Here is a 21,590-nt window from a genome sequence, read left to right as displayed (position 1 = left end):
TTGAAGGCCAAACTAGCTGATCTCCCTCCCCCTTAACTGGCTAGCCAGATGACATTCAGGACTGCTGCTGAAGGAAGTTTGATTTGGGGAAATCCAAAGTAGGGTCTGAAAGTTCTTTTCTAGTCTAAATCTTTCTTGCTTCTGTGTGAAAGGGAAGGCTTCCCTATCGTTATATATATATATATATATATATATATATATATATATATACATTCACACATAAACACAAATATACATATTCTCTCTAATTCTCTCCCTTTCTCCCTCCTTTTCTCTTTCTTCTTCCCTTCATTCCTCCTTCCCTCCCTCTCTCTCTCTCTGCAGAAATTGGGAATCCTACCTGAATTTTCTTTGGATTTGATTGTACTTCTTACTTATTTCTGACTCACTTGTATATGCCCCCTCTTCACCCTGGGTCTTTCTCCCTCCCAGGTACCTATTAACACTCATTATTTCCTAACCCCACAGTTTACCTTTGAAAACAGCCTCTTTAAAACATTTTTCTTGTCTTTTCCTTCCATCTTTTCTTTTTCTTTCTTTCTTGTGGGTTTGGAACAGGATTCAGAACTGGGTTCCTCCACATGGATGATTTGAGGAGGTGTTCTGGCTCTGACTTCTGGATCCCTGAGTCCAGAGCCCATACTGAGCCTTAGGCCAAACCTTTAAGTAGTATTATGTCAGTATTACCTTTCCATTCTCCTCCCTCCCTGCTGTTTTCCTTTTTGTAAGGCCGCTGACTTTTTGCTTGGCACTCAAGAACAACCTGACACTATTGTGCCTTCCTAGTGATTTTTCAGATTATTTTCTTCTACACACCAAACTCTAGCTAAACTGGATTATCTTCTGCCCCCCCCTAGATTTCCTGCTGCCTTTGTGCCTTCCTTCATATTATTTTCTTTGCCTAAAATGTTTTCTTTCTCCCCTCTTCTGATGAATACCTGTAACTCAAATGTTACTTCCTTCAGGAAGCTTTCTTTGATCCTTCTTGTCACCTCTACCCTCACACCATCCCCTCCCCTCTAGCTCCCCATACACCTTCCTGGACTTCATGCAACACTTTGTACTGAACAATGTACTTATCATGTAACATTGTGTATCATACATCTCACCAGAGCCCATTATCTCCTACTAGACTATAAGCTTCATGAGAGGAGAATCTACTTACTCCAACTCCTAACATATTGTTCTATACCCAATATACAGTTAATACTTCTGTACTGAATTGACCTTACTTGCTCCACAAACAAGCCCCTGGTACCTTCACTTTAAACCTGAAGTCTTCCCTGTGGCTATAGCCAGGGCCATAGGGACATGACTCTGGGGGCTTTGGGCACAAGGATTGACCTTCAGGATACCCAAACTTGAGAATTCTTTGGTCTCTATTGACCTTTAGAGGAAAGAACTGGAGAGGGGAAGCTGGCATAGTGGGCATCCCATGTGAAAAAACAACCTGCCTAGAGAAATTGGATAGTAAGATCTGGGGATGGGGGTGGGCTGGCAGTTTATGTGCATTGGGGTTAGGGAGAGGGGGAGTCCAAGGGTCCCTGGGGAATAGGTTTACAAAGAGGACGTTTTAACAAGTTTCTAATTATATTTATTTGGAGTTTTCCTCCAGTGGTTTGAAGCTGTTAACAGCAGGAACCTGCATCTCTGGTGTTTGTTTTTGTTTCTAACCAGCTGCCTGGCCCCAGCAGAGGGAAGCCAAGGGTAGAAGGCACCTGCCCATAGTCAGAATGCCCAGGCTTCCAGTCACTCCAGTCCATCCCCATGGCAAACTCCTTGCTTTTCCCCATACTCTAACTTACCCCTCTTTTGCCAGCCATCTCTCTTGCTCCCCACTTCCTACATACACACATAGAGGAAATATTATGATATTTATTTTTTGATGCCATGCCCATTGTTCAGTTTCCTCTGAACATATATTTGCAGCACATTGCAATTTAGTTCATTTCAATTCAATACAATGCAAATCGATTCCGAGGATAATGTGAACCTCTGCAGATGAATCTAAAATCATGACTAAAAAAGTTGTTTTCCCTGCCTAACACACAGACTTAAAGTAGCAATAATAACAAATTTCTATAGAGTTTTAAGGTTTACAAAGCGATTTCTTCATAATGCTATTGTGGTAAGTTGTGTGGCAATTACTATCACCATTTTCCTGATGAGGAAAGGGAGGGCTAGAGTGGGGAGTGACTTCCCTAAGGTCAGATAGCTAAGAAGTAGAATCTCTATTTTCTTTTTCATGCAGTGTTTTTTCAACTATACTATGGTTGAAATCTATCAGGTGCAATAAACAGATGATTATTATCTAATGCTATATAGGTCTATTAACATGTCAAATGTGAGAGGATCTTTTATTTTTTTTTTGGAAGGGAAATTATTTCCCCTGTGTGGAGGGAAAGGAGGCTTGGGGGGGTAAGTTGGGGGAAGATGTTATTTTTGAAATTCTCTTTTGCTTCTACTCTAGTCTTCCCCCACTCTCCACCCCTACTCCTGGGCCCTATACCTGGGGCAATCCCCCAGATAGTAGCCTCATGGAACTAGCTCACTAAATCCAGTGATATCCTGGGAATATGGTCTAAGGAAAACAGTTTGGGATCAATTCCATTCACCCAATAAATTAGATTAGGTTGCTTCCATTGCCCCATTTTCCTGGGGGATTTTTTGGGATATAGTCAGGATAGCTATATGTGAATACAAGAGCATCTGCACATTCATTCAAAGACTTCTAAAGGCCTGAAAAGGGCTTGGGTTGATAGGTCTTGGATAATAATGAGTCTGAATGAATTGGAGAATCATAGAACCTTGTGTTTGGAAGGAAATTTAGTAGTCATCTAATTAAATACCCTCTGCAAAATATCCAACAAGCTTTTGCCTTAAAATCTCCAATGAGGGAAACTCATCATCAACCAAGGTAGTCTTTTTCACTCTGGAGAATTTCTAATTGTCAGGAAGACTTTTTCTTATACCAAAGCACATTTTGTCACTTCATAATTCACCTATTGCTCTGAATTCTGCCTCTTAATTCAAGTAGAATCAGTCCAATATCTATTTCACATGATACTCCTTCAGGTTATCATAGGGTTATGGATCTAAAGTTAGAAAGGACCTCAGAGATCAGCTAGTCCAAACTTGACATTTTACAGATGGGGAAACTGAGGCACAAGGAAGTTCACTTGTATGCCTAAGGTCACAGAAGATAAACATTAGGGGTGTAACTTGAACCCCTATTCTCTAACTCCGGAGTCTACTCTTATTCCAAAGGCAGCTGACCTTACTTGTTCAGGCTAAATATCTCCAGTTCCTTCAACCATGCGTCATACAATAACAACTCCAGACCCTTCACAATCCTGGTTGTTCTCCTCAGTTTATGAGTATCCTTCCTAAAACATGACACCCAGAATTCTACACAACAGTCCTAACTCAATCTGATTGGGCTTTTGGTTTTCTACTTGATGTAACTTTCCTATGGGGAAGCAGCATTGGGAGTGGCATAATTCTGAGTAAGGAAAAGGGATTGGTTCTTTTGTGGGATTGAGGCAGTACCTGTTATGGGTACTGGGAAGAGGAAGCTTGCATTGGATGGGAAGTTAGATGAAATGACTTTGGGTCCTTTATAACTAACTTTCAAAGCCCAGGGTTTCCCTTTTAGCGCACAAGCGTGCGCACATGATGACTTTCTCTCTACCTCTTCTAAGAGCCTCAGATTTCAGGAGTCCAAATGGGAATAATTTTCTTAAATTTTTCCTTCCCCTAAGGAAGGTGCAAAGACAAAATAACAATGACTGAATCAATGAATTTTTTTTTTAATTAAGTACTTATTCTGTACTAGACATCATGCTAAGTGCTGCAGATGCAAATTTAAGCCAGACAATCTCTAACCTCAAGGAGTTTGCACCTTAGGGGAAGATTACATATATATGGGAACATTGGGCAAAGAAGAATGTTTCAAAGTGGGAAGTCAAAGCAATTGACTGACATGTCCCTTCAAGGGAATAGTATAATAATAGTTTGTCCTTCCTTCTTGAAGAAGACCTTGACATCAGGGAAGTGATGACGTGACAAGCACAAGAATTGAATTTGAATGAGAAGGTGCTGTGCCAAGTCACCAGCCTTACTTCCTCCTCCAGAGCAATGGGTTCAGTTGATTGGATGATTTTTCTAAGTAATGAGAAAAATATGGAGAAAAGCTAACTTTTCATCAGTTTAATGCCATGGACATCTCATCCCCTTTCATAGAGTAGTATTTATTGAGTACTTTCTAGGCTACTCAAAAATTATTTATTTATTAAAGTACTTAATGTTTGCAAAGTGCTGTGAAAAAAAAAAGAGAGAGAAATTTTCTGCCCTCAAGAAGCTTATACTCTATTGGGGAGAATATGATGGGTACTAAATAAGTAGAATATAAGGTAGGGAGTTAAGGAAGGAGGGCAGAGAAAGGGACCAGTCAAAGAGCTGAGCCAGGTGTATAAAGACTATAAAGAATCATAAAACTCTGTCTACCCTTGAGGAACTGGTGTGGTAAATAGGACAAACACATAAATAAATTCACAATTTAAGACAGCAACAATATGAGAAATGACACATAGCATTCAATAATTAAAGGAAGCCAAGTAAGCCCTAAAGGAGTTCTGAGAAGCAGAGAAGCCAAAGGTGGCCAGAATGTTGGGAAGACTTATAGAGGAGAGAGGACTTGAGCCAAATCTGGAGAGATAGGATGGTATATCTGGGAAATAGAAAATGTGGCTTTGAAGGGCCCAAATACTGACTGAGAAATTTAGATGACCCCGAGGAAATCTCTAAGCCTCAGTTTATTAATAAGAGTAATCCTGCATTTTCTGTTATTCAGTTGTTTTCAGTCATGTCCAATTCTTCCTAAACCAATTTGGGGTTTTATTGGCAAAAATACCAGGTTGGTCTGCTGTTTCCTTCTTCAGTTTATTTTACAGATGAGAAAATTGAAGCAGACAGGGTTAAATGTCTTTCCCAAGATCATATAGCTAACAAATATCTGAAACTGGATTTGAATTCAGGTTTTCCTGATTCAGAGGTTGACACCTGGCTGCCCCAGCATTGCATTTTCTACTTCACAGAATTGTTGTGAAGAAAGGACTTTTTAAACATACTTTGCTAACTCTAAATATTTGTTAATGAAGGATGAGGAGGAGGCTGTAGAATGGTGGAAGGAGGAAGGTGTTGCCATAGTACAAAGTGTGCAAGACATGACTGTTGTGTAGATAGGCACTTAATAACCTTTTGTTGACTGACTGAGATGAGTAGCCTGACTACAGCAGTGGATTCTTATACTGGAGGACAAAAAGGTGATAAGACTTAAAGGATTCCAATCTTTTATTACTACTTTATTACAAAACTACTATTCTGACCCACTTAGTCACTAGCACAAGAACATTCAAGTTCCCTAACTTTCCAATCCCTGACTGTCCAAGTCTCGGAAGATGTGGGGGGTGGGCTCCACCTAGGGGTGTCTGCCTTACCTGCAACTTATGTTTTTTCCATTAATCATGGACCTGGATGAATCCTTTAATTTGCATTGCATATTTGTTAAGCAGGCAAAATTATGATATGAAGGTTTTTGATGCTCTCCTATCTCTGGCTTTCTGTCATCTTCAACCCCTTGTATTACCCACCATAAAACAGTTCGAAGCATTCAGTGCCCTCATGCTGGCCTGGGCAACTCACTGTAGAACTTCACTCAGGTCAGTCTTCCCACAAGGTAGCACCTTATACCTGCATGTCAAAAAAACTGACCTTCCCTGTGCCCCACTGCCTCCTATGGCCCCTTAGAAAGCTCCTTAAAGAACTCATCAAAATAGCACTTCTTTCAAGAAGCCTTTTCTGATTCCCCATGTTATTCCCCTCTGTCCCCTATTACTTTATTTTTATTTTGTGTGGATACTACATATCTACAAATACATTCTATTCCCTCAATAGGAAGGAAATTCCTTGAAATTTAGAATTCACTCTCTTGAATTTGTACCATAGTTCCTAGCACAAGGCATAATGATGCATTCATTGTTGTTTAGTCATTTTGGTCATATTAGATGCTTCACAACCCCATTTGGGGTTTCCTTGGCAAAGACACAGGAGTGCTTTGCCATTTTCTTCTCCTGCCCATTTTACAGATAAGGAAACTGAGAAAAACAGGGTTAAATGACTTGCCAAGGGTCACACAGCTAGTGTCTGAGGTGAGACATGAACTCAGGAAGAAAAGCCTTCCTGACTCAGGTCTGGCACTCTATCCTCTGTACTACCCAGCTGACTTGAACTTAGGGAGTAACAGAGTAATATGCAATAAAAGTCTAAAAAGATAAGTTGTAATCAGATGACTTTAAATGCCAAAACAGAAGAATGTGCATTTGATTCTTGGCAACAATAAGGAACCACTGGAGTGACTTTATTGGACTGCCCCTGCTTACAGCCAGCTTGAACTGGCTTTTGAGAGCCTACTGTTAAAATTTCAACAAAGAGATTAGGACTTGATTTATCATTTTATTGATGGTCTAGATTTAAGAAAGAAGGGGGGGAGCCGATAGGTGGTGTAGTGGATAAAGCACCCACCCTGGAGTCAGGAGGACCTGGGTTCAAATCCGGTAACACACACTGTATGGCCTTGGGCAAGCCACTTAACCCCATTTGCCTTGCAAAAAAAAAAACCAACCTAAAAAAAAAGACAGAATAGAGTTCTTAAAAGTGTGTTGTACCCATTTATAAGTACCTTTTCTGCTACTCTCTCCCCTTCTCTAACCACCTCTATAGTTTTCTTCTGGAACTCATTGGGGCAATCACTACATGCTAACATACGTCATCACATCACTGTTTTGTTCTCATTGGCATCTAGGTGGTGTAGTGGATAGAGTGTTGGGCCTAGAGTCAGGAAAGACTAATCTTCCTGAGTTCAAATCTAGCCTCAGACACTCACTATCTATGTGACACTAGGCCAGTCATTTACTCCTGTTTGCCCCAGTTTCAGCTTCCTCATCTGTTAAATGGAAAACCGTTCTAATATCTTTGACAAGAAAACTCCAAATTGGGGGGGGGGGGGGGTCACACAGAGTCAGACAAGATCGAACAACAACTGAAGTCAATTTGGTTCTTATTGTCTGTAAAAAAAAAATCATAACTTTACAGCATTTTAGAGCTAAAAGGAACTTTAATTAATGGTCATCTTTAATCCAATACTTCTCTTGGTAGATGTTGAAAACTGAGGCCCAGAGTGACTTGGCCAAAGTTGCAAGGCCAGTAAATGGCAGACTAACATCAGAGCCCAGTTCTACTGACATCACATCCATCACTACAAGATGCTGCCTCCATTCTTCTAGAAGTCTGGAGGGTAGATAGAACATCTTCTATTTGATCCCCTCTGTATCCAGCAGAGCTTGGGCTCAGGTAATAACTGAGTCACCAATCACCAGGACTTGGGTTAAGTGAGGTGAGCCCAGGGAGATGAACGCTATAGAACCTCCATATGCCTACTTCTACTGACTGGGCTTCTAGTTTATCGAGGAGCTGGTACCTTCTTACTTATGTAGTGTTATTTCTGGATTTATGGTTTTATTTAGTTTTTTTCCAGTTATGATTTGGGGAATTCTAATGATGCTCAATTGATAGAACATAGTGTATCTAGTTCACCAGCTGGACCTTGTGAGAACTTTTCTTCTACATTCTTTACTGCCCAACCTTCTAGACTCCACCTTCATGATGAGAATGGGAATGAAGGATCCTCTGCCAAAAAATATTTCTACTACTAGAAGGCCATATGCCTGAACTCCCATCCTGGGACTAGTCATTCGAGTTAAGAAGTAAGTTCAAGTGCAGGTGTAAGCCTTTCTCATTTACTATCTTTTTTTATTTTTATTTTTTTTTTAGATTTTTCAAGGCAATGGGGTTAAGGCGCTTGCCCAAGGCCACACAGCTAGGTAATTATTAAGTGTCTGTGGTCAGATTTGAACTCAGGTACTACTGACTCCAAGGCCAGTGCTCTATCCACTGTGCCACCTAGCTGCCCCTCTCATTTACTATCCTTAGAGCATGATTCAGTTTACCAATCAATCAATAATTATTTATTAAGAACCTTCTATGCTTAAGGTGTGAGGTGGAGCAGTAGATAGAGCACTGGCCCTGGAGTCAAGACGTTTCATCTTTCTGAATTCAAATCTTGTCTCAGAATCTCACTAGCTATGTGAACTTGGGCAAATCATTTAACCCTGTTTTCCTCAATTTTCTCATCTGTAAAACGGGTTGGAGAAGGAAACTTCAGTATCTTTGTCAAGAAAAATCAAATGGGGTCATGAAAAGTTGAACACAACTGAAACAACTGAACAAGATTTCAGACAAGATGGGAGAGGAAAGCACTTTCAGATTAGATAGGTGCCTTATAATTTCCTTTGAATCACATTGAATAGACAGTTATCTATTCCATTTATGCATAGGACAAGCCCTGAGAAAGATAAAGCAGAAGATTATTCATCTCCTTCTAGTGTAGGGATGCAATGTTATGTTGGGGAAGAGAGAGAGTGCTTTTCACTCTGGTCATAGTTACTAACCAGAAGCAAAAGCTATGTTGATTGTGGCAGAAAAACAAATGCCTCTAGGCAGTTAGGTGGTAGTACAGTATCAGGCCTGGAGTCAAGAAGACCTGAGCTCAAATTTGGCCTCATGTAATAGTTGTATGGCCCTGGGCAAGTCATTTAACCCTGTCTGCCTCAGTTTCCCCATATGTAATATTATCTGGAGAAGGAAATGGCAAACCACTCACAAAGAATCAGACATGACTGAAACTGGAGCAACAGAAACCAAATTTCTTTGTCTTTCCCCCATAGTACAGTTGCCAACCTATACTGTCATAGATGAAGTAAGAGGTAAGGGCTTCAGGGGCAGCAAGAGGAATTTGTTGGATATTCAAGAGAACTTTTGTATACTAAGAAATTTAATTGTATCCTGGAGAAGACTTCTTCCAAGTCCTATAGGTGGTAAATAGAGTAAAATCATTCAAGACTTGAAAAAATTCAATTAGGCTATTCACTAAAAGGTCAAATACTGAAACTGAAATATTTTGGTCACATAATGAGAAGACAGGACTCATTAGAAAAGACTTTGGGGGAGATTGAAGGCAAAAGAAGATGAGATGGACAGATAGTGTCATGGAAACAATGAATATGAACTTGGACAAACTTTGAGAATTAGTGGAGATAGAGGGGCCTGGTGCTATGGGTCAGGGTCTAATAGGAATCACTTGACCTCTAATCCCTAGCCACAGTGCTAAGGAAAATCCTCTGGGTAGAGGTAGTTTCCCAGCTACCCCCTCCAGATGACCAGGCAAGGGGCAATAAGCCTTGTAGTTAACATTTCCTCAAACCAAGAGGCTTCTTTTGCCATTAGCTTTGTTTCCCATATTCTATGTCTTCCCACTTCTCTTACCAAATCTGATCCATCATTCAAGGCTCAGTCTAAACCAACCACCACAGTCAGTCAGTCGGTCACTAAGCAGTAGGTACCTACCAACTTTATGCAATGGGCTTGTGATTCAAAGACAAAAATAAAACAATTCTTGACCTTGAAGAATTTCTAATCTATCAGAGAGATGACATATATATATATGTATATATATATATATATACATATATATGTATAAATATATATACACAAAGTATATAAAATCTGTATACACAGTACAAATAAAATATATACATGTATACATTGTATATAAAAATATATACAGTTTTTTTGGGGGGGAGGAAAGAAGCACCACCAGCTGAAGAATCAGGCAAGGTCTCATATAGAAGAGGGCATTTGAACTTGAGCTTTGAAGGAAACTATGGTGCCTAAGAGGTAAAGGTGAGGAAGGAACATTTCAGGCACAGAAGATTATGTCATATGTGAGGAATAGTAAGAAGGAACTGGAACTTTGTTGTTCAGTCATGTCCTATTCTTTGTAACTTTACACCAGTGAAATCACAGAAGTCCATTTCCTAACCCTATCTGATTTCAATCACACCATTTAAAAATCATTGCTATCTTTTGTTTTTGTACTGCCTTCATTACCAAAAACACCCCTCTCCCTTCTCATAGCCAGAGGGCCATCCCTTGTTTAAAAAAAAAAAAAGAGGTAGGGGGAAGAAAATCTAGTTCATCAAAACTAACCAATGCAGATTTCATCAAACACAATATACTGTGTTACCTAGCCTAGCCCTGCAGTTTCCTGTATCTGCAGAGATGGGAAGGAGGTGTACTAACTCATGTACTTTGAAAGCTTTTGTTGTTCAGTGACAAATCTGCATATATCTGTGTGTACAAGTATATGTATGTATGTATGAGTCTACCATTTAAACTTGTGTATGTTGGTATATTGGTAAGGAACTTCCAGATAAGGAAACATCATCTGTCAATCCAGGCCAGTGCCTTCCCTGCCACAGGAGTTGAATTCCATGGCCAGCATGAGTCAGAAGAGGGGTTTGAACCTGGTTCAAAGCCCAAATCTCAACTGCACTATTCTGCCTCTTAAAAAAGAGATCAATTTTTTTTTTTTAATGGTGAAAAGAAGTTGTAAATAAGTAAAAAGAGGAATGAGGGGGATAAATTTGACTGCAGAAGGTTCTGAGTTTATTAGAAAAATAGAAACATTGGTGCTCCAACATGATGACTAGCCAACTTTTTCAAATCTTCATAAGTTTCTCAGTCTATGTGAAATAAAAATCATATTTAATGGAAAGATCTTTTTTATATTTTTTTAATTTTTTTATGGAATGCTTCACAAATTTGTATGCCATCCTTGCACAGGGGCCATGCTAATCTTCTCTGTATCATTCCAATTTTAGTATATGTGCTGCCAATGCGAGCACTAGGAAAGATCTTCTAAGAGACATGTATGTATAAGGTTCCAATGTCCATTTTAACTTCCAAATAGTTTACAGGGAAGCACAGTTTTCATAGTTACACACACATACACATACACACACATACACACAGCCTAATCATTCTAATTGTCTCCCTATTCATCAGTCAGCAAACTTGTTCAGACCCTGTGCCAAGCCCTGAGAAAACAAAGAAAGATTCAGTCTCTCTTCTCAAGGAGTGTATAGGTAAATATACTGTATATTCTGAGAAGGACAGCTAGGTGGCACAATGGATAGAGCACTGCCCTTGGAGTCAGGAGGGGAGTTTGAATCCAGCCTCAGTCACTTAACTCTTATTAGCTGTATGATCATGGGCAAGTCACTTAACTCTTGATTGCCTCGCATCCAGGGCCACCTCCAGTCATCCTGATTCATATCTGGCCACTGGACTCAGATGACTTGGGAGAAGAAAGTGAGGTTGGTGACTTATCACAGCACCCCCTCACTCATATCCAATTCATGTGCTTGTCATGGTATCACCTCCCTGATGTTGTAGTCTTCTTCGAAAATGAAGGACATTCAGTTGGGGAATGGCTTAACAGATTGTGGTATATGTATGTCATGGAACACTATTGTTTTATTAGAAAACAGGAGGGATGGTAATTCAGGGAAGCATGGAAGAATTTGCATGAATTGATGCTGAGCGAGATGAGCAGAACCAGAAAAACACTGTACATCCTAGCAGCAACATGAGGATGATGATCAATCTTGATGGACTTGCTTATTCCATCAGTGCAACAATCAGGGACAATTTTGGGGTATCTGTGATGGAGAATACATCTGTATCCAAGGAAAAAATTGTGGAGTTTGAACAAAGACCAAAGACTATTACCTTCAATGTAGGGAAAAAAAAACATTATCTTATTATGTAATTTTTCTATCTCTTATACTTTATTTTTCTTCCTTAAGGATATGATTTCTCTCTCATCACATTCCACTTAGATCAATGTATACCATGGAAACAATGTAAAGACTAAAAGACTGCTTCTGCGGAGGGGTGGGGAGGGAAGCAAGAATAGGGGAAACATTGTAAAACTCAAAATAAATAAAATCCTTTTTTTTTTAATCTACATTTCCTTTATTCTCCTAGAGAGCCATCCCTTATAACAAAGAATAAAAAAGAGGAAAGAAAAACAGTCCAATGAAACTAACCAGTATAATAAAAAAAGTCTGATATTATATGTAAATGGTTTATACCCATAGTCTCCCATCTGTTTTAAAAAAAGAGAGAGACATTTTCCCAGTATATTTTTTTCTTTTTGGTTCTAAACTGGGTCATTATAAATTCACAACACTGATTTCTTTTCATTTGCTTTATTACTCTCATTGAATGGTCTACCTGCTCCTGCTTATTTCAGTTTTCATCAGTGCAATATTTGCATATGAGTTTTCTCATGCTTCTCTGTATCTATCATATTCATTGTTGAATCTTTCTTTAAAATTAATATCCTAAAAAAAAAGAAAAAAATAGGGGGCAGTTAGGTGGCACAGTGGATAGAGCACTGGCCCTGGAGTCAGGGCCAGTTCAAATCTGGCCTGAGATACATAATAATTAGCTAGCTATGTGGCCTTGGGCAAACCACTTAACTCCATATATACATGTATACATTGCATATAAAAATATATACAAAAACCAGAAGAGAAGAGGGAAAAATCTTTTACAGTTGATTTTACAGATGAGGAAACTGAGGCAAATGGGTTAAGTGACATGCCCAGGGTCACACAGATAATAGATGTCTGAGACCAGATTTGAACTTGGGAAGATGAATATTCCTGGGTCCCTTTCTGGCACCCACTGTGCCATCTAGCTGCCCCATCTGAAATCTAAGGGAGAAGTATTTCTAGAAGAACTCTGTGAAAATATATATGTGTTAAAGATAGAGTTTAAGAGGCTCCCCAATTTTTATGTAAAGAAGTAGTAGAAAACAGGACTCTGAAGGGTTGGAGCATGGAATGACTTAGTTTTGAAAGAGGAAAGGGAAATGTCCAGATCAAGGGCTATTGTTCAAGAACAGGCCTGGGTGGATAGCAGTATGAGAACACCAAGTGTCTTCCATAGACCACCAGATTTTTATAATTTTTGCCTAGAGATAGTCTGCTCTTTCCTATAATGCTAAGGACTGTCTTTAAAGGGAGACAGTGAATCAGAAGTAGGAAGATAACTGGAAAAGACAATGAGGAGTCATCAGATATTAAAAAAAACTGTTGAGAGGGGCTAGGAAGTTTAAAGATATTTTCCCTTGGAGTCATTAGTGAAAGCCCCAAACTCATGGATATTCAAAGTGATAAAGAAAGCTAGGCATAGGGTAAGGTGGGCAGACATGTTAGAGTCCCATCCTCCTTGACAATCCAATACCTTAGAAGGAATGGCTGCAACCAAAAAACAAACTTATCTCCAGAAGGGAACATCTGGATAGTCTATTGTCTCTAGAAGGTGTGGAGGTAGAGTTTAACCTCTCATTTCATGGATCCTATTGGATGGATGGTGAAGCTTATGAACCCCTTCTCAGAATGTCTATAAATATATAAAATCAAATACATAAAATTACAAAAGAAATCAGTTATACTGAAATATAGCAAGAAAGAAAGAGGAGGAAGGAGGGAGGGAGGAAGGAAGGAAAAGAAAGGGAGAAAGATCATAAGGTTAAGAATTTCTTCTCTTGGAATCATTACAGATCCTTTATTTAATAAAACCTTTACAACCTATATCCAGACTACTTTTTCCAGATTTATCATACATTCCTACTTTTCATACACACTAAGTTCTAGTCTACCTGATTTTTTTGCTGTTTCTAAACAGAAGATATCCTATCCCCATGCCTTTACACAGGTTGTCTGCCCCCCATGTATGGAATAAACAGCCTCTTCTCATCCTCACTTCTAAGAAATTCTGACTTCCCTCAAAGCTCAGTTCAAGCCCCATCTCTTATTTAGGACTTTTTTTTTTTTTTTTTTTGGCAAGGCAAATGGGGTTAAGTAGCTTGCCCAAGGCCACACAGCTAGGTAATTATTAAGTGTCCTCCTGACTCCAAGGCCAGTGCTTTATCCACTGCGCCACCTAGCCACCCCCTATTTAGGGCTTTTCTTGATCTTCCCAGCCACAAGTGCCTTCCCACTCCTCCACTAAGAAAAAAAAATACATTTTGTTTATTTCATATATGTTTTATGTGTGTATGTTTCTGTGTGTGTTGTTTCCCCTAATAGAATATAAACACTTTAAAGACAAGGATTGTTTCATTTTTGTCTGTAGTTCTAGCATCTAGCTCAGTGTATGGCCCAGAATAGATGTTTAATGAATGTTTGCTGATTGATTGATGCTAGGATAGGGACACCCACTTGATGGAGTGTTTAAGAGATCCCTGGGCCTGAATGACTTTCAGTTTCAACTATAATATAAGGGAGGGCTTCTTACTGGAGAGCCTGGTTGACTGAATATCAAGTAAATTTTCAAGAAGGAACCCACAAATTGCCACCCCCAGGAGCTCTTTCCCTTACTTAGGCAAATGATTTATTTACATTTTGGAGCCTGAGCTGAGGGATGGAAATCAGATTGGGAAAACCACAGAATCTCTGAAGTTGTCACTTCTAGCTTGCTTGGTGGCTCCTAGAACTCTCTGGAGACAGATCAGGGTGCCTGCCCTTCCCCACTATCCCCCACAACCCCCTCCTTCACCAAAGCCAATGAGGTTGATTTGGACTTCCTTCCCTCTTCTCTTGCTTACTCTTTCTGAACTAAATACAGCTTAGGAATTATCCAGAATGTTTTAGCACTTGGGGGGGGAGGGGAATGGTTACTGAAGAGGGAGATATAGAGGGGATTCCCAGAGAAGAAAATTTAGTCCAGACTACTCAAACATGAAGAAAATCTGACAAGAGTGTGGGAATAACATCTTTTTCCTGTAAGATCTGAAATCAGTGGTCCTACAACTATAAGTGGAGTGATCTATAGCAAGTGGCTACAGGAGTAGTGCAATTCACTTCAAGAGATGTTGTCTGAGGGGCAGCTAGATGGCAAAGTGGATAGAACACCAGCCCTGGAGTCAGGAGTTAAAATCTGGCCTCAGATATTTAATAATTACCTAACTGCATGACCTTGGGCAAGTAACTTAAAAACACACACACACATACAGAGAGAGAGAGAGAGAGAGAGAGATTGTCTGAGTACCTACTACCAGTACAAGCCTGGTGATGGAAATAGATGGGGATACAAAGATTAATCCCATGAAAAAGACACAATCCTTACATTCAAGAAGCTCATGATTTAGTGTGGATGGAGTGGGAGTAAAAGGCAGAGACATAAGACATTGTATACAAATAAATATAATGCAAAGGAGTGTGAAAATACTAGAGACACAAAACGACACAAAGGATAGCTTTGCTTGTGACTCCTTGGAAGGAGTACGGGCTGTAATTAAAATGCTGTATAGGTAGAATGGTATAGAAGAGAAAGCACTTAGTATGGAGTCTGAAAGTCTAGTTTGAATCTTGTTTTTTTTTCTCTTTCTGCCTCTGTGACCTCTGAGTAAGTCACTTCAACTCTTAAGTCTCAATTTCTTTATCTGTAAAATGAGAATACTTGATCTCTAAAGTTCCTTTCTAGCTCTAATATTGTGTAAATCTATAATCCTTTGATTTCAACTGGGAAAGAGGAAGGGGGGTATGAGGGCATTCCAGGCACAGGGAGCACTGTGAACAAAAGCATGAAAAAAGGAAAGTACTGAATATGTTCAGAAATTGTTAAGTGGCCCAGTTTGACTGGAGTATAGGACATGAAGGGAGTTTGAATCCAGATCATAAGGACTTTAGATATGAGGCAAAAAGAATCTAGAGTTTATGCAATAGTCTCTGGGGAGCTGATGAAAGATTTTGATTGATGTTGAGTACATTGAACATTGAGTACATTGAGCACATTGAAACATGGAGGTCAAGCTAGGGAAAAGCAAGGTGGGAAGAAGGTGTAGAAGAGAACAGGAGGGCGATTGAACCTGGGATTCTAACTTTGTGACTTTGGGCAAAGATTTTATCTCTGAACCTCAGTTTATCTGTTTGTAAAGCACGGAGGTTGGATGTACTAATCTCTAAATTCCCTTTGGGAATTTTGGGCCTCTGATGTATTTTTCACAACAAGAAAGACACACTGCTGTTTTTGTTGTTGCTCTTTTTCCCAAATTTGGATGGAAATAAGATCTGCAGGGTTAGAGCTGAGGCTGCCTCTGATTCGGAAGAAGGGAGACCAGTCTATTAGTCAATGTGTGGTTAGCACCCCTGTGTGCAGAGCCCTGTCAGGAAGAGTGGCGCCAGGATTGACTTGGAAACAGGCTGAGAAGGCAGCTGCTCCGCTAGTGTGATCCAAGGGACTCTTAAGACAATCTAGCTCAAAACTCTCTCTCTAATGATGCTATAGTGCTGCCAGGTTCTCTTCTTATTTCACATGGAATTTTCACTATGGGGTTAAACAAAAATAAAGGTGCTTACTATGTCCTAGGTAGGATGTATCTCTGTCAAAGGTGGTTCTAGGACAAGGCTTGCTGCAACCCACTATATGTCAAGTTCAATTCTTTATTTCTTTTTGAATTTTACAGTTTTCCCCCAAATCTTGCTTCCCTCCCCCACCCCCACAGAAGACAGTGGGTTAGTCTTTACATTGTTTTTATGCTATACATTGCTGATCATATTTTTTTTTGTCAAATTCAATTCAATAAATATTTGAATACTGTGTCTAAAGAGTAGTGCTTGTTGATGGGAGAGATACAAAATTTTGATGAGACATGGTCCTTAGCCCCAAGGAACTCACAGGTTCATAAGGAGGTAAGGCACAAAGATATTTAACTATAATGTTACATGATAAATGCATTTTTTTGTTGTGTTGCTATTGATTCAGTCGTGTCTGACTCTCTGTGATCCCATTTGGGGTTTTCTTGGCAAAGAGACTGGAGTGGTTTGCTATTTCTTTCTCTAGCTCATTTTACAGATGAGGAAACTGAGGCAAATAGGGTTAAAGTGACTGACCCAGAGTGGCAGAACTTGTAAATATCTGAGGACAAATTAGGACTCAGAAAGATGAGTCTTCCTGACTCCAGGCACTGCGCCACCTAGCTGTGCTTTCCCCAATTTGCCTAGTTACAAAGCTAGTAAAGGGCAGAAAAAGGATTAAAAGTCAGGTTTTCTGACTCAAAACCCAGTTTTCTTTTCTATACCATGCTTTGTGACACAGTCCTGACCACTGGTCCTGGTGGAACAAAAACCCATCCTAAAGACAAAAGAATGTATAAGAGAGTTTTCCATTCTCTTTGCTTCTGCTATTTGGAACAATCAATTCAGTTTAACAAACAATCAGTAAACATCTAGGTCTTTTTTTAGGTTTTTGCAAGGCAAATGGGGTTAAGTGGCTTACCCAAGGCCACACAGCTAGATAATTATTAAGTGTCTGAGGTCGGATTTGAACCCACGTATTCCTGACTCCAGGGCTGGTGCTTTATCCACTGCGCCACCTAGCTGCCCTAACATCTACTGGTTTTACAAAGCATTGTGCAAGTCCGTCTTGACCTTTTCCCCTATGATCAGTTTTTCTCTCATCCTGAGCTGGGTTAGGGGCTCCCTAGGTTGAAACAGAAAGCCTAATGACTAAATTGACTACCTTGATTGTGGTGCTGAGATAGGAGTTGGGGAAAGAAATAGATGGGTAGGCAGATCTCAGCTCCTGGAGTCATTCCTTGAGCCAGGTAGTGACTAAAGAGTTGGGATGGAAGTAGTAAGGGAAAAAACATGAAAGGAAAATCTGGTGAGGGGGCAACATATTTGTCAGTCCTTCCCCACACTACCTTTTTTTCCTTTTCCTGCTTGCACTTAGTACTCACAAGTTTCTCCCCTCTCCTAAGTGAGTTCTCAAAATAATGAAGAAGAGGATAGTTGGGTTATTTCAAACGGTGCTGTTCTTTAGGGAATTACCACAATATGGACTCTTTTTTTTTAGAAAGATTTTATTTATTTTGAATTTTACAATTTTCCCCCCAATCTCCCTTCCCTCCCCTCCCCCACCCCCACAGAAGGCAGTCTGTTAGTCTTTACATTGTTTCCATAGTATACATTGCTCTAAGTTGAATGTGATGAGAGAGAAATCATATCCTTAAGGAAGAAAAATAAAGTATAAGAGATAGAAAATTACATAATAAGATAACATTTTTTTTTAAATTAAAGGTAATAGTCTTTGGTCTTTGTTCAAACTCCACAATTCTTTCTCTGGATACAGATGGTATTCTCCATCACAGATACCCCAAAATTGTGCTTGATTGTTGCACTGATGGAATGAGCAAGTCCATCAAGATTGATCATCACCACCATGTTGCTGTTAGGGTATACAGTGTTTTTCTGGTTCTGCTCATCTTGTTCGACATCAGTTCATGCAAATCCTTCCAGGCTTCCCTGAATTCCCATCCCTTCCTGGTTTCTCTTAGAACAATAGTGTTCCATGACATATATATACCACAGTTTGTTAAGCCATTCCCCAATTGAAGGATATTTATTTGATTTCCAATTCTTTGCCACCATAAACGGGGCTGCTATGAATATTTTTGTTCAAGTGTTGTTTTTACCATTTTTCTTGATCTCCTCAGGATATAGACCTAGTAGTGGTATAGCTGGATCAAAGGGTATGCACATATTTGTTTCCCTTTGGGGTAATTCCAAATTTCTCTCCAGAAAGGTTGGATGAGTTCACAGCTCCACCAACAATGTATTAGTGCCCCAGATTTCCCATATACTTTCCAGCATTGATCATTGTCCTTTCTGGTCCTATTGGCCAGTCTGAGAGGTGTGAGGTGGTATCTCAGAGATGTTTTAATTTGCATTTCTCTAATAATTAGTGATTTAGAGCAATTTTTCATCTGTAAATTGCATATCTTTTGACCATTTGTTAATTTGGCAATGGCTTGTTTTTTAAAAAAATTGACTCAGTTTTCTGTATATTTTAGAAATGAGTCCTTTGTCAGAAATATTAGTTGTAAAAATTGTTTCCCAATTTACTAAATTTCTTTTAATCTTGATTACAGTGGTTTTGTCTGTGCAAAAGCTTTTAATTTAAAGTAATCAAAATTGTCTAGTTTGTTTTTAATTATGTTCTCCATCTCTTCCTTGGTCATAAACTTCTTCCTTTTCCATAGATCTGACAGGTAGACAATTCCTTGTTCTTCTAGTTTGCTTATAATATTGTTTTTATGTCTAAATCCTGTAACCATTTTGATCTTATCTTGGTATAGGGTGTGAGGTGTTGGTCTAATCCAAGTTTCTGTCATACTAACTTACAATTTTCCCGAAAGTTTTTTTTTTTATCAAAGAGAGAGTTTTCATTCCACACAATCTGGACTCTTAACTGAGAGTTTTGAAGATATAAGAATATCCCCTTCATTATGATATTTTCTTTTCTGGACTGTGCTTCAAAGCTATGAACCAATTCTTACTGTAAAGAAGTAAAGGAAGGAAAGAATAAGCAGTTATTAAGTATCTACTACAGACCAGGCACTGTACCAAGTGTTTTTTAAATATCTCATTTTATTTAAAGTGAAATGAAAGAAAACTTTAAAAATACAAAGTAAAAATAGCACTTTTTTCTGGACAAAACAATACTTATCAGTGTCCTCTTTCTTAAATAAGTTTTCCTAGTAAATTATAATTCCCTAGTTTCTATTTTATTCAAGAAGTTACTGTACTATAGGAAATAGATTGGAGGAACTTCAATCAGAGAGACAGGTTGAAATCCTTGATTGCTCGTTTGATGTTTACTAGTAGTAAGTCTCTTGTCCTCTCTGAACCATATGTATCTCACTAAGATGAAAAGCTATAGCTACAGCTATATTTGAAACAGGTTTGTTTTTTTGCCTTTGAAGATGAAATCTCAGATCACTACACAGATAATGTATTTTATACTTTATCTTTGAGGTTGGTTACACCTAGTGACAGTCTTTAAATTATTTTGCAGTTTGGGGTCTTGCTGGGAAGGGACACTTTAACTAATGCTAGTGAAACAGGGCCTCAGTTTCAGAGGAAAGCTCTTTCCAGACCTTTTGCCTTAGCCACCCCTGGTTCTAGATCTCTAAATCTCTTCCTTTAGGGCCTTATATACCTTCAAGATTGTGATAAAGATGGACTGGGGCTGGGGAGTCTGGAAGACTCTAAGAGAAGTATTCGCTGAACATCTGCCCCATGAGGGGTATAGGAAAACTATGGGGAATTGGAATTGAGGAGGAATGTCAGCTCCTATCAGTCTAAGAGTGCTCCATTACCCATTCTTTCTATTCTTTAAGGAAAGGATATAGTAAATTCATTCATACTAAGATACTGATAGCTCTGTGTTTTCCACACTAGAGATATTTGCTTTTTAACCAAGGATAAAGACTTAAGACAAAGAAAGAAATATCTAACTCAAAATTCTAGTCATCTGAGAATAGGTGAAAGAGGTACTTTTGGGCAGGGAGAACTTCCTGGACTCCTGAAATCACTCTATTCTCTGGATTTATACCAAGTCAGTACCTAAGTGGTAAATAAGGACATATATGAGTAAGTGCACAGCTTCTGAAGAGTCCACTGCCTCTGTTGAGGAGGAGAGGGACCCACCCCAGAGAAATCTCTACTGAAGAAACTCCTTTGGGGGAATGATGGTCGAGCTCCCATTTGACCTAAATTTCCTCTTACAGATGTGGATGAATGTGTGGAAGGCACCGACAACTGCCACATTGATGCTATTTGCCAGAACACTCCCCGATCTTATAAGTGCATCTGCAAGTCTGGCTACAGTGGTGATGGCAAACACTGCAAAGGTGAGACTGGAGAGAGGAGGCACCTGGAAAAGTATAGGAGAGAGCCAATCAATAGGATGATAGGAAAGCATGCACAGTTCTCAGTTTGGAGGGGACAGACATCTACCATCCTTGAGTGAGAACATTTGTCTCCAGATTCCAAAAGGAACCCAGATAGATGTGGATGGTTGGCTGGTGGGATGGGTGGGACCTGACCTCTGTCTTAGTCTTTCTTTCTCCTTCAGATGTGGATGAGTGTGAACGGGATGATAATGCTGGTTGTGTACACGAATGTGTTAACATCCCTGGTAACTACCGCTGCACCTGTTATGATGGCTTCCACCTAGCACATGATGGACATAATTGTCTGGGTGAGCAGGGATCTGGGGGGAGGGAGTAATGAATAAGTGTTGAAAAAGGGGAGGGAAAGAGATCACAATCCTTTCTTAATCAGAGAAGTGGGGCAGTAAAAATTTTCTTCTCTGCTAGGCTACTGGCCATGATTAATATCTATACCTAAGAGCCAGGAGTGCCTGACTTCTAAGACAAGTGAGAAGGGGTTATTCTCTAATGTAGAACAGCTCCTAAGGATGAATTCATTCTGCACATGGTTAGGAAAAATTTCAAGGGCCTTGATGGAAAATAACCTAAATTTAGGCACCTTGAGGTAGATCTAGGAGTAGGGGAAGTGCTTTGATTCAATCTGTGCAAAGGATAAAATGGGGGGGGGGTACTATCTTACAGGAAGTTCACACCAAATCAATCTCTCTGTCTCTGTCTCTGTCTCTGTCTCTCTCTCTCTCTCTCTCTCCACACACACACACACACACACACACACACACACACACACACACACACACACACACAGTTCCCTCTCTTCATT

At 39.5% G+C, this 21,590-nt stretch overlaps 1 protein-coding gene and 1 non-coding gene across 4 annotated transcripts in view; one reads left to right on the top strand and one right to left on the bottom strand.

Annotated features, from left to right (window-relative positions):
* The window catches only part of SCUBE3 (signal peptide, CUB domain and EGF like domain containing 3), a 54,215-nt gene that overhangs the window by 6,369 nt on the left and 26,256 nt on the right, over nt 1–21,590 (top strand). For all 3 annotated transcript variants that reach the window (XM_074236479.1, XM_074236478.1, XM_074236480.1), the window contains exons 2-3: nt 20,606–20,728; nt 20,953–21,078. In XM_074236479.1, coding sequence (XP_074092580.1) covers nt 20,606–20,728; nt 20,953–21,078 — 249 coding nt within the window. The remainder of the gene's footprint in view (nt 1–20,605; nt 20,729–20,952; nt 21,079–21,590) is intronic.
* LOC141490385 (U6 spliceosomal RNA) lies at nt 10,756–10,862 on the bottom strand. The gene has a single exon (XR_012469211.1). It is a non-coding gene; the product is annotated as a U6 spliceosomal RNA (small nuclear RNA).

This window comes from Macrotis lagotis, chromosome 5 (assembly GCF_037893015.1).
Source record: "Macrotis lagotis isolate mMagLag1 chromosome 5, bilby.v1.9.chrom.fasta, whole genome shotgun sequence".
Lineage (NCBI taxonomy): Eukaryota > Metazoa > Chordata > Mammalia > Peramelemorphia > Peramelidae > Macrotis > Macrotis lagotis.
The sequence above is the reverse complement of the archived record's forward strand: the minus strand, read 5'-3'. Positions and strand labels throughout refer to the sequence as shown.